Source organism: Cyrtonyx montezumae, unplaced genomic scaffold, assembly GCF_038088225.1.
Source record: "Cyrtonyx montezumae isolate F1298 unplaced genomic scaffold, pur_monq_1.0 scaffold_2, whole genome shotgun sequence".
Classification (NCBI taxonomy): Eukaryota; Metazoa; Chordata; class Aves; order Galliformes; family Odontophoridae; genus Cyrtonyx; species Cyrtonyx montezumae.
In genome coordinates, this window is record NW_027071936.1 from 52,550,341 (window position 1) to 52,566,225 (window position 15,885).

General features: G+C 38.1%; 1 protein-coding gene across 3 annotated transcripts in view; it reads left to right on the plus strand.

Moving 5' to 3' along the window:
* The window catches only part of KCNIP4 (potassium voltage-gated channel interacting protein 4), a 346,284-nt gene that overhangs the window by 46,812 nt on the left and 283,587 nt on the right, over window positions 1-15,885 (plus strand). The window contains exon 1 of one of the 3 annotated variants that reach the window (XM_065735728.1): window positions 11,046-11,239. The exons of 1 other annotated variant lie outside the window; for it this stretch is intronic. In XM_065735728.1, coding sequence (XP_065591800.1) covers window positions 11,152-11,239 — 88 coding nt within the window. In that variant the 5' untranslated portion in view covers window positions 11,046-11,151. Of the gene's footprint in view, window positions 1-11,045; window positions 11,240-15,885 lie in introns of those variants that run through there. One more of the 3 variants, XM_065735725.1, reaches the window with a different exon arrangement.

Sequence of the window (15,885 nt, forward strand, 5' to 3'; positions counted from 1 at the left end):
GTGGGCAAAGTGTCTTTACTTGCAATCTTCTGCCTAGTCTTTGTTTGTTACAGGATGGGATTTAATTTAGAATTTACACATCAGTGTTCTTAGTTCTGATGTCCTCAGTTTCGGAAATGTGTTGTAATTGATCAAGTCTTACATGCAGGCTTGTGTTTATTGCTGTTTGGGAAAAAAAGTAAAAGTACTTTAAATAGTGTATATTGATTATTACTAATCTATAGGATTTATTGAATAATGAGAAATTAGAATAGTTTAGTTGGAAGGGACCTGCAAATCTAGAGTACAGCTGGAGGACCAAATGTTATGTTATTGAGGGCATTATCCAAATGTCTCTCAAAAACTGATGTGCACTGGGGCACCAACCATCTCTCTAGGAGAGTGTTCTAGTGTTAAATCACTCTCATGGTAGAGAATTTTTTTCCTAATGGTCCATTGTGATTCTCTTCTGACTGACATCTTTGTGCTCTTTACGTCATTGGTTTTCAGGGAGAATGGCAAATAAGGTCTTCCCTCATTGTCCTTTTCTGCAGACAGGACAATCCAAATGTCCTGAGCGTCTCCTCATAGGTCACAACTTCCATCCCTCTTACCAATTTTGTTGCTTTCTTCTGAGCACTTTGAAGTAACTTAACACCCTTTTTGTTTCAGAGCTTAGAACAGTACACAATATTCAAAGTGTAGCTGATAAGAATAAGGTAAGGGATAATAAGATATAAGATGAAACTATTCCTTTCAGAGCAGTCTTCTCTGTCTTGTTTGTTGGACTTCACTCTTCTTTGCATTAATTTTTAGAAGTTGAGCCTAGTATTGCTGAAGTGAACATGGGTATGTTTACATGGCTGTCAATTTCACCTCAATTTCAGCTCCAGATCAATCAGTCTTGTAATTATGGCTGATTTTCCCCTGCTTTCCATATGAAAAACTAAATTAAACAGTCTCTGTGGTTTTCATGGCTATTTTATACAGTGTCAGTGAGTAACATTTACCTTGAACACTGTTTTCTAGAGGGTGATGTAATCTTTTGCCTAGTACTCTTGGACTGGAGTTGATGTCATTGTCACTTTTGGTGCACTGCTCCAGAACCTTGCAACCATTCTGTTATGCAATTGGAAACAGTACCTCCTCTGTTAAGCAGCCACGCGTGCTCTTAACATGTGATTTTTCTGTGTAGAAACCCTGATAAAAAGAAAAGAATGGGAGGAGGAAGAAAAGCTCATGTGATTATTTCAAATACTGAGACATAGATCTGTGCCATGGATGAAGTATTCTGACTGGCAGCAGATACGAACTTTTTAACTTCTACCACGGGTTTTCATGGGCTGAACTAGAATCAAATAAGCTCATAGCAGCAAATAGTTTTGGAGGAATTTGTAACAAATGGTTGGCTGAACAGATCCAAATAATCTCAAGAAAAGATCCCCAGCAAATAATTAGGGCTTGCAGCTTCCCAAACTTCAGACTGATTGTTGATAGATTGCTATCTGTTATTAAAAAAAAAAAAAATTATTTCCAGCCATTAGTTCTTAATGATTGCAGTGAGAATCTTAGATAAAGCTGATGCTCGTGAAGTTCTATCAGATGTCTGTTCCAGCCATGCTTTTCTGGTTGGCTGAAAAGATCCTTTATGCACTTCTGTTTTCAGTGTCATCCTGAAGTTCTGCCACTTTGCCCTCCAATTTAGAAACCTATTACATCATATTTTCTGTTAAGTAGAATGTCAATTCCTGTCTGATATCAATGCATGTACTCCTACAGGCAAAGGAATAGAGAAATGAAAATAACGTCAAGTGCTTTTTAGTCTGTAATTCACTTTTTCCATGCAACTGCATAGATCCAGAATACATTCCTGGGTTATCCTGTGTACATAGAGAGGAAGGTAACTCATGGTCTCTTCTTTAAAGGGGTAGAGGAAGACAGTTAATTGAAGAATCAGTATCACTGGTACTTACGTTGCATCTTTTTGAGGTTGTTACAATTTTAAAAGATGAGTAGTTACTTCACAGCTAAATGGGAGGAAAATCCGGAAGCATGCATTTTAGTACTGTGGATTTGTTCCATATTGTGGAGCCTTTCAAATGGCTTGCCAAGAAGTCTTAAGTCAAGGAATTTTTGGAAAATACAAACTTTGTAAAGCAGTTTAAGTGACTTTTGAATCTTTGAGATTCAGCAAAAAGTTGTTGCCTTTACATGTAGGAGGTGGGCTATATTATCCTGATGCATGCTTTCTGGTTAGCCTAAAAGTGTATGCATATATTTCTAGGCAGAGTACTTCATTTATTATTATTTTTTTAATCAGAGGTGCATCCTTTACCAGAGATGCAGTACCAATCACTTCAAAAATATTTCACATTTTGCAGGTTTTTCAAGTAACGCTGAAATTATTATGCTTACCTGATAGAACTAAAGTTCACAGATTCTTCCTGTGGTCACAAGAATTGATAGTCACAACTAGGCTTTGACTGTCTTCTCCAGCCTTAAATGCAAATCAGCCTAATTTTTTCACATATAACTACCTAAGCAGGGATGGGGGAAAATACTGAAAGTGCAGAAAGCAGAATACCTCTCAACTTCAAAGATGCAAGAAGAACAAAATGTATCTTTCAGGGTATCTCACTCTTGGCAGATGTGCAATAGTTGCTTCTAAGTGTAGATGTTTTATAGGTTCCTGATAGGAAGAGGGGGGAGTATCTATAGGCTTGAAAACGTGTTCACCTTCTTTCTGAATATAGATTTCTGAAGAATCTAACTTTGTTGGAAAAATGCCCTAGCCTTATTCAATTGCTTAAACTCGTTCTGTAGTGTTTCTGTTACAACTTTCTTCAATTGTTTTAAAAGAAAAATCTGTATTTTAACCACTAAAAGCCTTGTGCCAATTACAATGCATAACACTGCTGATATCCTTCCAACCCAAGGGGAATGCCGGGAGGAATCTTTGCAGTTGGTTTAAGATAACAAAAGAGGATCATTAAAATTTGATCACTTTCTACTTAAATAAAGCACTGCAGGAAAAGAAAAACCTATTGCTCTGGGCAAACCAGATTTTTTTTAGTTTAAATGCCAGATGGTAATAACCGTGCAAGAGATTATCTAGTAAAAGGACCAGATACAGAGGAGTTATAAAAGAGAGCATGTTTATGGAAGTAAATGAAGCCTGGACAAGATGTGAAAATGATTTTGAACATCCATTTCTAGAAGAGAAACCAGGATAGGTGGTGTAAGAAGCTTCATGAGAAAAGTCTAATTTATTGTGAAAGAAATTACATAGAAACTGTGCTTTTCCGTAGTTCGGATTAACACCTTCAGATGTCTGTCATGATATAAAATAAAAATTGGCTTACTTCTTGCAGTCTATGTGCTCTTGTGTCACAGAACTGCACATCTAGGAAGGACACAGTTGAAGCTGGGAAGTGAAATTCTATTGCTGAGTGAGTCCAGGAATCTGCACCGCCTCAAAATGATGAAGGTGGTTAGGGGATGCATTTTCAGTGGAAGGCATTGAAAGGAAAGAAGATTCTCCTGGTAATAGAAAGTGTTCAGCATGAAATCTTGCTATAGGCAAAAGTGGAAGCACACCATTTTGACTATATCTGCTCTATACATCTACAGAGCCAAGACTTTATATAAAATGATATAGTCAGAACACAAAAAGAAAAAATGAAGTTGTTAGTCCAGATATACTCGTATTAGCTGTTCTTCATGATCTTCCTCCTTCCCCAGGCAGTATCATAATCCTCCCTCAGTCTGTAGGATGTTTTGAAATAATGCTTTGTGCTATTGGTTGGTGCTTTTCAAACTATTATAAATTATTTTCAAAGCAGTGAGTGGTATAAACCACTCTCATGATTCTCCCTATCCCCAAAACAAACTATTTACATATAGGATTTCCTCACTATTTAACATCATGTTTTCAAATGTTTTTTACCTTCAGAGAAAATTGACTGCATAAAACATTTACTACCAGTTTATTTTGTTTTCTATTCTTCTCATCTTTTATCAGGTGGAAAACAAGGAGTTAGGCTAAGTAATATGTGACCAACCTTAATTCTCTGAATAATCAGGATAGGAAAGCCTGGCTAATGATATTACAAAATAGTGTAGTCTGAAATGTGATTCCTAATTGAAAGCATATTTAATTTAACAAAACTGTTTAATCAAGAAGCAAGAACTGAAACTGAACAAAATACCATACGGTTTTTATTGACCAAAACTGATAAGGACATCTTTGCAATTAAGATGCTTATACCTGACAAGTTACTTGTGTATTGGGGAAAAAAAATTCTCCAAAATTTCCAATCTAGTTCCTTGGATGTGAGATAACTCTAATAGAATTTTTAACTGAAGAGCTTATCTTTTCCATTTTTAATACTGTTTCTGAAGTAGAGGTAGCTGTCCTATTCTGATGGGGGAAAGTTTGAAGTCATAATTTCTGTAACATAAAATGTGATTTCCTCTTGGTGACTGATATTCTGTATCCAGGCACACAGAGCAGCTGCTGCAAACTAAGGAGCTTCTGCAGGGCTTAAATAAAAGGAACACTCATTCATCCCTGTGCTGTAGATGTTAAATGTTCGCCATCACTTCTCTAGTATTTAAGAGCTGTTTCATTCTAGCAGTATTTACTCTCCTCACAGTAAGATAAACAAACAGTGGTATTTTCCTGTTTCTTTCATTGCCACTACTCAAGATTGTGTGTGCATGTGATAGAAAAATTACTATTCTTCATGCTGGTCTATGGAGTTGCAAGAAGTGCTCTGTTGCCGTTACCAGCCTTGCAGTTAACTTCCTGTTCCAGGCTTCTGAGTTGTAAATTTATTTATGGACATGTAATGAAATTTTCTCTTGCTTGCCTGGGCCATACATAGACTGCTATAGTTATCACTGACTTGTAACCTCATAATAGTTGAGATGTTAATAAAAACTACTTCACTTCCTTAGGCTGTAGAGTTGGAAAGTGAGTTGAATTTATGCTGAGGCCTTTATTTGATTAGACCCCTTAGACTGTGTTATTGCTAAGAGACTGCAGTGATGTCATGCTAGATCTCTATGGCTTCCTGAGATATGAAGCACCATGGGCCCAAGCATCTGCTGTGCCATGGGGTGTTCCCAGCTGTGAATCAAAGATTTTGCCTTTTGTTAATGCCTGTGGGTAACGTGAAATAAAATACCCTGGTTGCTCTGTTGCCCTGCTGTTTTTTTTTTTTTGTTTGTTTTTTGTTTTCCCCTCCCTGTCCAATTACCTTTAATTCTTCTTCCTTCTATCTCTGGCCATTGGGGACTGATTTAAAGAAGCATTACACAGACAGAGGAGGAAAGCTGGTCTGAAGCTGCAGGTAGTTGTGGCCATCCTTCCTGGAGAGCTGGCAGCATACATAGCCACAAAAGAAAATGTGGTAGGAGTCAGGAAGAGAAATGGTGATACTACAGGATGTTGTAGACTTTGATGGCCTTATACATCTTGTGTAGTGTGACTGTAATGCAGACTCTGCTGCTCCTGTGAAAGAAACCTCTAAATTAAATGGATGTGATCATCTGTTTTATATCCTTGATCTCTTATGTGCAATGCTCTCCAAAGAGCTTTAACTAAAGGGTACTGTAGGAATGCAGACAGACTGCTCTCTTTCAGGACCTGCTTGGAGGGGAAGGCAGACACCGCAGGCCTTGCAGTGTGGTAGCTTTACTTAACAGAAACAATTTAGGGTGCAAGGCAGCCATTTTGACATTCATCCAAACAAGGATGATGTAGTCTGTGAGCTTTGAGAAACTACTTGGGATGTTACCTTTGCTTTTTTCTCCCTTCTCCTTGAGGCAGTAGCTGCAATGTATTCATCCAAATGCACCACAATTCTTGCAAGATTAAGGATGTGAAGACTTGAGCAGTTATACTTTTAAATCCTAGTTTTCAGTTTAATTGGAGAATCAAACCAAATCTGCAGATTTACAACATCCACAATTGTTTTGGGTATCAAAAATAATCAGGGAGATATGGACTGTGGTAGTAATTTCTAAAAACTCTAGGGAAGTGCTTACCTGAGAAGATGAAATGTAAGTTTGGCCCATTTTCAGGAAATCCTAGGAGCAAAAAGGTTCTCAAAGATGACTTTGGTAGTTGATTCAAACTTCCAACCATATGTATATTTTATATAGATTATATATATGTGGATATGAATTTGAACATTGAACTCATGAATATTTTTACTGACTGGCCCAAGATGTACGTTTATTATGATGACAGAATTCTCATAGCTGAATCAGTGCAGTGACTCTTCATGCTTCCTAGGAACAGTTCATACTTAGTATGCATAAATAAAAGGTGTTCATGATGGACTTACTTGTTTTAACAGATCAATGTTGTTAGTCAAAAAGCAGAATTTTCCAGTTTCTTCTGTGTGTATATATATAGTGTGTGTATATATATATATAGCACACTCGTACATAAAACATAATCTGATTCTTTAAATAACTATGGAACCTATAAGGGATATGATTCTAATAACATTGCAAAATCATAAAGGGTTAACTTCAGTTATCTTCCACTAAACAGATGTATAAAATTAGTGCAACTAAAAGGAGTTACGGAAAAAATATCTGGAGTTGTTATAAGGCTTGAAATTGGGCATTAATCAGTTCTTTGAAGGCAAAATTAAAACTTTAAACTATAAAATACAACTATTAATGTTATGTGAAGTCATGATAGCAGTCCAGAGCCACAAAAAAAAAAAACACCCACTCAACCATATACTTTTTGACAGTAGTATGTCTTAATATTTTTATTTGAGAATACTCAGCATTGTTTTTAAGTTGGCAGATACGACCATACATGCATACACAACATGACCTGTATAATAAGGATGAAAAGACTTTAGTGTTCTGCAGTAAGATTATTCATAACATTGCCCAGGCGCTTTTTTTATAGTTAGCTTTGCATACAGAAATTCAATTTATATTGAACATTAAAGACAGTACTTCAGGTTCTGCTGTAAGAATTTTACAGTGCGTGCATGGAACTCAATATGCAATGCAAAAACTACATTATGCTGTTTTATGTTTCAGCAGGTTAAGTCCCAATCTTGTTTATTCTCCAGTAGAAATTTCTGTCTGGCTGGGGAAGGTCAGGCTGAGAAGCTGCTCCTCTTTGACACTGCAACATCCCAGAGTGATGAATATTTAATCAGGCAAGAGAGGACTGTGTGGGAGGTTGAAGCAGCTGTAGCTCCTGGTTGATTGTCTGAAGCATCATCTTAAGAGTGTCTTGTGTGAATGAACTCTAGGGGTAAGCTTCAAGGACACAGAGTAGTGTGAGAAGAAACAGGCATTCTGATCAGATAGCTACTTACAGGAGAAATAAAAGGCAAATTACTAATGTTTTAAGAAAAGATTTTGTTACACTGGTCAAAGGTTTTATGGTCTGGAAGGCTAAGCCACCAGGTTTACATAGAGCTTATATATAGAGCTCCATAAGTGTAATAGAAAACTATAAAATTGAGAAATGCAGTACTGATGGAAGTAATTTCTTGTTTAAAGATATCAGCTGTTAGAATGGAAAATATGGATGATTTCTTGATACTAACTTTACTTAACACAAACAATTTTAGGGTGCAGGGCAGCTATTTTGACATTACTCCAAATAAGGATGCACTAAGTCTGTAAGCTTTGAGGAACTAAGAAAGACAGGGAATAGCAGTCATTCCTCTGTAGTACCATTTTAAACATGGTAATAAAGTTGTTTGAATTCTGAAATATTTTTCGTAGCAAACTTTCAGGAGAAGCTAAAAGCTATAGACAAATGTAGGAAGATTGTGCATTAATTTTCAGTGGTATCGGCCAAAGTGAAGGTCTTTCTTTTATGTTGCATATTAAGAAACATTACTTGCAACATGAGTAAGTAAAGGATATGGAAAAAATTTATACCTTATGAAGGGTGAAAATAAAGTACTAATAACAAGAACTCCGCTATCTTAACTAGGGATGCTGGCAGTCCCATTGCCATCTGTCCTGGGGTTTGAGGTATATATGTCCCACACAGAAATATCTCTGCATCTCTGCTTTCTCACCTCACGTTTTACTGTGTAGCAATCACTGGTTTGCATTACTGTCTAAGATTAAGACTAAATTTGGGCAAATAAGCTGCAGGAAGATTTTTTCTTGCTACTTTCCCTAAAGAGATAACTGACACACTCACACAAATGGTAAATAGTGTGGAATTCTGCAGTTTCTGGTGTTTTTTTTTTCTGATGATTCTGCATCTACTTTAGATGTTGGCCAACTTTGGACACCATGGTACAAGATCTTCTTGAAGGTCAAGGAGTAAAAGCAGTGAAGAGCAATTAAAATAAACACAGCAGGGACTCTGGTTTAGGGGGATTCTTGCATTTATGACAGGTGAGAAGCAACAGAAAGGAGATCTGATGATGGTCATCTAACTGTGGCAGCTGTTTGCTGTGCTGATCGTAAACATCTCGCTGGTACTTTGTGCTCACCCATCTGCTTGTTTTTGCCCATCTGTTATTTCTTGCCGTGTAATTGCAAATATTACCTCTGTTCTTTGAAATAAGAAGACGGATATAAATGTTCACTTGTGGAATTCAGCCTTTACCTTATGTACATAAATTCCAACAGAAACCCCATGCAGGTTTTCAATGTTCCTGGTTGACTCTCTCTGAGGTTTAGGCATCTAATCGATTTGTTGTCATTTTTGGAAGATTCAGACTCTTTTTAGGAATTAGCACAGGCCAGCCAGTTCAAGGAGAGAATTCAATCCTTTGAAGATGGATGGATGTTAAAACGTGTGCAGATGAAATGTACAGTGCAAACAGTCTCTGAGAAGCTGAGAAGTAAACTAATTTGAAAATCTACCCCTTAACAATGAACACTTAGTTTGTCCTTCCATTTTGCTTTTTCTAGAATCTGTGTGTTTGGGGGGGATATTGTTATGTTTACACATTTTATTCATTCCCTGATGTATTTAACTAATGGTTTTTAAATCCTAATTTCTAAGTACCTGATCCCAAAACAAGAAATTCAGATCCTTCTGATGTTAAAAGGGGTCATCTTTATTTTCATACTTTGGATTTCAGTTCAGACTTATAGGTAATGAACTATTAGGGGAAGTCATGCCTGCAGAAATAAAAGTAATTAGTTCCAGTGTGAAAATACTATTTCCAAAGACTGCAGTGAGTCCTATAAGATAATTTAAATGGTACCAATATAGAGGAGCTGATATTTTCCAACTCTATTGCACTCTAGTGTGTTCACTGACAAAACCATGGTCACTTTATTACCCTTTTTCATTGTGATTTTGCTGACCACTTTTCCCTCATCAGCTTTTTGACTTGGATAAGCAGCTTCAGTTCAAAGATTAGTTGGCCATTTGTGCTGAGCAGAGAAATAGGGGAGCTAGATGTGGATCCTGCATTATCAGAATACTGTGCTGTTAGTTAAAATCCTCTTACTGAAACTGGTCAGAAACCTTTCATGAACCCTTGGGCGGTAATTATTGTTAGTGCTGTATTGAAATGTGAAAGGTTTAGCAAAATATGTCAGAAGTGATGCTGCTTTGTTTTTTGGGAGGGTGAAAAAGCACAGAACAAAACCCGTGGTCTTGATGAGAATGCATATTTAAAGTATTTAGAAAACTGATATTTCAGTACTTCATTTTGAAGTAACACTACAATTGAATTTTATATTCAGCAATTAAAGATGTCAGAGGATTAAGCAGGTCAAGGTCTCTGAGCACCATTTGCACTGGCCTCTTGTCCTCACTAAAGCAGAGATGTACCCACTTCTTTTTCCAGTATGTCTTCTACCAGCTATTTGGGGGTTTTGTTTTTCAGAAGGTGTCTTGTTAAACTCTTTCAGTCAAAGTTTTGCTTCCTTTTTTCTTTTTTTTTTCTTTTTTTCTTTCTAATGCCTTTTATAAAAGTTAATGTGATGCTAAAAGTTGCCCAGTTTCTTCTCAGGTTGTCATGGACTGGGCCAGTGTGGGGACTTCTTGGAGCTCTGTTTCATTGTGGCTCTCTGTTAGTGGTGCAGTCTCACTGCAAGCAGGAGAAAGCAAGCTTATTTTAGATGACATAATTTCTGTGTATGCTATCTAACTCCAAGTTTGATAGTGCTTTGATGTGTTGATTTTATAATGCATTTATCCTTCCTCAGCGTGTAATAAAAAGAAATAGCACAGAGAGGTGTGCTTGGATGTGTTACACTACTTTTTTTAAAGACATTTACCAAATGTTTACGTGATTAATGCTGTCTTTAAAATTAGATCGATGATTTTTTTTTTTCCTGTTAAGTTTTTCCCTAATGGGTTCTTTTTTGTGTTTAACTGTATTAGGCATTGCCTATCGCATCACTAGCTAATGCAATAGCCAGAGTTGTTCTGTGTTTGTGTGATAGTCTGAGGGAAATGTGCTTTTCAGATTCTCTGACCCTGGGTAAAGACTTAAGCAGAACATTGATAGGAAGCACTTCTCTCACGCAAGGCAGAAAACAATGGCTTTATAAGAGAGACTAGAAAAGATCGCGTGTGGCTTCCTACATCGCCCTTCTCGCAGACAGCGGGCTGTGAGCGAGGAACCCACACGGGGTCTGCTCCTCCACCCAGGGCAGGGCATCACGCACCTGGCGGCGGGCATCAGGTTAACGCCGCTCGGAGCCCCTCAGCTCACCGCCTGCTTTGGTGCCCGTAGGTGGACGCGAGGCGGTCCTCCGCTCTGACCTTGAGCAGCGCGCTATCTCTAGAGCGCTGTTGGGATGCTTCCTCCTCAATCCACGGCGTGACATCGGATTATTTCAGCTTTTTCCCGCCACGCCCTCCCCACCTGTCTGCCGCTTCCCCGAGGACGCTGCCTCTCCGTGCGTGTGTGCGCGGTGCCGGGGGAGGGAGGCGGCCCCGCCCCGGCCGCCCCGCGGCTGCGGCTCCACCGAGCGGCCGCGGGCAGCGGCGGGGGCGGCCCCGCGGGGCAGCGCAGCGCACCCGGAGCCCTGCGGGGCTCGGCCCGGAACCACCGCTCTGCGCGGCGCTCCCCGGCAGCGGCGGAGGCTGCGAGGCGGGGAGGCTGCCGAGTGCCTCAGAAGTTTGCTGGCGGAAACTGGTCCCTCTATCGGCAAAAGTCTCCTGGCTCTCCTCCGAGGAGTACGTTGTTGCTTAAGATGAGTGGCTGTAGGAAGCGGTGTAAGCGTGAAATCATGAGGTTTGCCCAGTACCTCGTCAGGCTAATCACAGGTTCTCTTCACACAGGTAATGAATGTTTTTCTTTGTAGCTGTGCAGCATGCAAACAGGGAGAACTGCCTCGGTTTAAATAGCGGCGGTATATTGCTTTAATTCTCTTCATCTTGCAGACAATAATAAAAACTAATTTCATGCGATGTTACGAGCAGTGCAGCAGTTAGACGTGCAGCACGATGAGATGCTGCACCAGAGCAGTGCAGGTGCCGGTGCTTCACTCGCTGACGTGCACGCACTGGGGAGGCAGTGTCCGCGGGTGCGCTGTGTGTGGGTGCCCCGCGGGATGCTCGTCCTCGCTGCCCGGCGCTGGTTGACCATCGCTCGCTGCATTGTCTTTCCCAGACACTTGTAATTCCTTACCGTAACAGCTGCAATATGGTGCTGTCGTATCTTGCTGTAAACTTTAAGTAATGCTCTTGCTTTTTGCCCTTAAAGAATTTGGAGCTTAGACAGCTGTCAGTTTAAATTATGATGATGTTTTTGGTAACCAAATAAACAGTACTGTTCTGGATGAGGTTTGTAAGCTAACTTGAGCAAGCAGGATGGTTTTCTTTCTAGCGAGCAGGATAGTTTTCTCTCTAGCACTTTAGAAAATACACTTCTGCAGATCATCAGTTATTATGGCTATTCCTACTGTCAAATATGACAGCTTATAACATGTGTTATTCTGTGTTGATAAAGCACTGCTCTGCTTCTTTCTAGACTTTAAATGTCTTTTTCCTTGGAAAACTCATCAAGCGGAACTTCAGATCCAGCCTTTGTGGATAATAAGCAGTGATGTTAACGTGATTAGTGAGAGCTAAACGCTATTTACTTCACTGAAAGCATTTTGAAAGTTTCTGTTGTTGCTGATGGTGTTTTTCTTATGTCTATTAACATAAAAGACTTGATGGAAAGACTTGAAAGCAAAGCTGACTCTTCACCAACGCTTCATTGATAAATTGCAATTATCAGTATTTAGGGTTACAATGCAGTAGAAATCATTGGCAACCAGTACTAGGATCCTTGTAATTGATGTGAAACTGGTATAGTCTAGTATAGCTTTTCAGTAATTCAGTTACACTGAATGCTTGATAAGGTGGAATTTCCCTGGCTACTTCTGCGCTAGTCTGAGTCTCTTGTGGTTCCTCTCTAGTGTATTGTATCAATTCAGATTTCTTTGAAACAGTGGCTTCTTGCTTCGGTGAGTTGCTATGGAAATTAAGTGACATACGATGCAAGAAAAAAGCTGTATTAGAAATAAAGGCCAACACTCCTATTTCACAAAGTCATTCAAATTTTTCAGAGTGATCTTTGTATTGTGAGCTTTCTAAACTCATGATTCAAAGCCATTTTCAAGAATTGCTGTGGGTACTGGTTATGTTACTACTAAAATGTTGTTGCACTTAAAATTAAGCAGCATTCTTTCAGTGGTAAATACTGGAAAGCCAGTAAAGTGGTGTGCAGTGCCCTACGTTAAAGGAAACAAGCAAACCTTCATCAACACTTGTGTATACGTTTTCTTGTCTCTTTCACAGAACTCTCAGAAACTCAGAAAGTTCAGAAGTTTCCATTCCAGTTTTATTAAAGATAACAGTTCTTACTACTTTTATTATTAGGATAATAGGCTTGGTATGTTCAGATGTACCAAATAAGACCGGTGTGGTGTGATAGATTCTGAATCACAAAAACGTAGAGCTCCTGTCTTCAGTTCTTGTGTGGTCATATACTCATCAACCACAATGGTTTCAATAGCAGCTAACCCTTCCCTTTGCAAAATCTAATGTATAATTAATTATGTTGATAATGAGATATTAATAGAGATGAATGAGGAAGTTTAGTTGAATGTGTTAGAAAACTAACTTGTGCATTGAAGATAATGCTTTCTGAGTGTTCATTCTAAAATACAGGATTACTTTCAGAAACTGAAGTGCATCCTTCTGAGGCTTTCACATGTAGGCAGTCTGCTCTGCTTACGTGACTCAAGTTGCCATATTTTTTTTGACTGTAGATATTCAGTAAGAGGTACAGTGGGGAATGCAGTTTACCCTTCCTGTTGATGAGGTCTGTCCCCTGGTTTCTCTTTCAGGTATTCATTCAACTTTATACTTAACATTAAATTGAATCTACACACTGTTGAAAGTTCATGCTCTAAATCTGATCCATTCTTTTTATTTTCCTGTATTGGTTGGCATGATGCATATAACCTCATCTTCATCATTAAAAATCAATATGAGAACTGTTGTAGTGCTTTTGTGTTCTAATGAGAGTAAAGAGGGCTAGTGCAAAGGTTTCGTTTATTGCCAAGGTAAGAGTTGCTATTGATGTCTGGCTTTACTGCTTGCATTTTGTAACCATTTGTGACAGTAAGTAGACCTGTTCTATGGCAAAGCTCAATATTTAAGAAATAGCATCACAGCTGTATGAGATAATTCTATGTGTCCAATATTAAACTCAGCCCTAGTAGTGTTAATGAAACTACTTCCTTACTTGAAGGCAAATGGTACATAAATCTTTGCAATGGGCTTCAAATTGTAATCTCTGCTCAAGTAAGTCCAGGTCTTCCTTTTTTTTTTTTTTTTTTTTTTTAAGAATTTATTACTATGGTTGAAAGGAAAACATACTGAGAAATCTTTTAAAGTTTTTCATTTTCTTTAATTTCTTCTATCTATTAAGCTGATGTGATTCTACATAAAGCCGAATCCCTCGTGTACTGGAGTGTAGCGTAACATTCCTCAGATGTCACACCAAATCCACTCTTGGTGTGTGGGCTTGCTGCCTTTTGAGGTGTGTTGGAAGTGCTTATTCTTTGAATGTCACTTCAATTGAGAATCTTTCAGTTTTAAGACTCAACATGAGCTTGTATATTACGAATACTGAGCTTTACCATTGAGAGAGAAAGAAATGGACTGTTGAGTACTTCGAAGTGGAAAATGTGATTTAGAGCAATGGCTAAGAAGTTTTTCTTAACTGTTAAGTAACAGTTAAGGAAGTAACAGAGAAGTATGGAAAATAAAGGTGTTAAAGCAAAACTACTATTGCTAAATTTTCATAAGTATGCTCATATTAAACTTTCACATGTGTTCTTGTTAAATTCCTAGGGGCTAGAATTTTCAGGATGGATTCAAACTCCCAGTAGTTATGAGTTTACAAATAAAGAGAAAATTCTGTCTGTGGTATTATACTCTTTCTCCAGCAGCCTGAGAAAATTTCAATCTCATGGAAAGGGAAGTGATTGAGTTATTGTCCCTGGAGATGTTCAAGAAACATGAGATGTTGTACAGATGAGTGTGATTTAGTGAGAGGTATTGGGGGTAGGTGGATGGTTGTTCTAGATAATCTTGGAAGTCTTTTCCAACCTTGGTAATTTTATGATTGTGTGACATCCTTGAGTAAATTCTGTGGGGAGTACTGAGACTGAATGCTCCACTGTGATAGATTTCTTTAATCTTCCCTTCATACCCCATTATGCAACAACTAATTAATAAAGCAATCCTAAAATTTCATTCTAGGTTCCAGTGTGGTGTGGATTCCATGGTTTTTATAACATCAAGTTTCTGCTTAGTCTTCAATTTTAGGTGTATGTGTTTCAGATGTGTTAACGCAATTATTTTCAAGAGTTGGAGTAATACGTTAGGATTTTAACTCTTAGAGTAAAATCTAGCAGAAGATGAGATTTGAGTTGTGTTCTGAATATAGAACTTGCAGAATATATCAGGATTGTTCCATTACTAACTTTTTATAGATTGAGCTGTAAGTTAAAAATGAATGTTTTAAAAATCTAAAGATTTATTGAAGTACTTCATAGGGTGTAATAGATTTTTTTTTTTAGTGACAGTAGCTAGATGTTCCAGAACAACTTTCCCTTTACAGCTTGGAGGTTATGTAAAATGAGAACGTGGAGACTAATTAGCTTTTAGTTCTTATATTTAATTATATTGTCTTTCCTTTTTTTTTTCCCATTAGATTTAAAGCTTAAAACTAAAAAACTAAAAAACTTCAATCTGTGAGTGATCATCTTAAGTATGACAAATGAAATTATTCCAGCAATAAATTAAATTACTTTCCAATTCTCGGTAAAAATTAGAGATGGAACAAGTATTGTTCTTTTAATGCAGAGGAGTTTCTCTTTTTAATAAAACTGATCTCCAAACAAATTTAGTGTACCTTTCTATATGAAGTAAACTCTCTTGCATAGCTTCGTGAATGAGTGATGGTGAAAATCCAGATGTTTAAATAGATGTAAATGCTGTTGGATTGCATCTCAGATGCTCTATGCAGACCTTGACAAAAAATTACAATGAGGGAAATATTTCTGCATTATTAATGTTAATTCTGTTCCTTTTATTTAATAGTAGTGTTTTTCTTCCTTGTGGTTTCAATTGGTTAAGTTTTGTTTTTGGTAAAATAAAATAAATAAATAAACAACAAAACCCCACCACCAACAATGTAAAAACATCCTGAACTGCTGAGCTTTTCACTTCTAATACATGCTGCTTGATTAAGTTCACAGGAACTTGAAGATTCTGGCAAACAAGCAGTGGAGGATAAAACTCAGAGGGCTTAGGTGATTACCATCTGTGGGCTTCTGCCTGTCTCCAGCTAAAGCTGAGCTGCTCTCTCATCAAACTTTGCCCTGCTCTGGGTTCCAGCCGTTTCTGTGCAGGTACACGGCTGC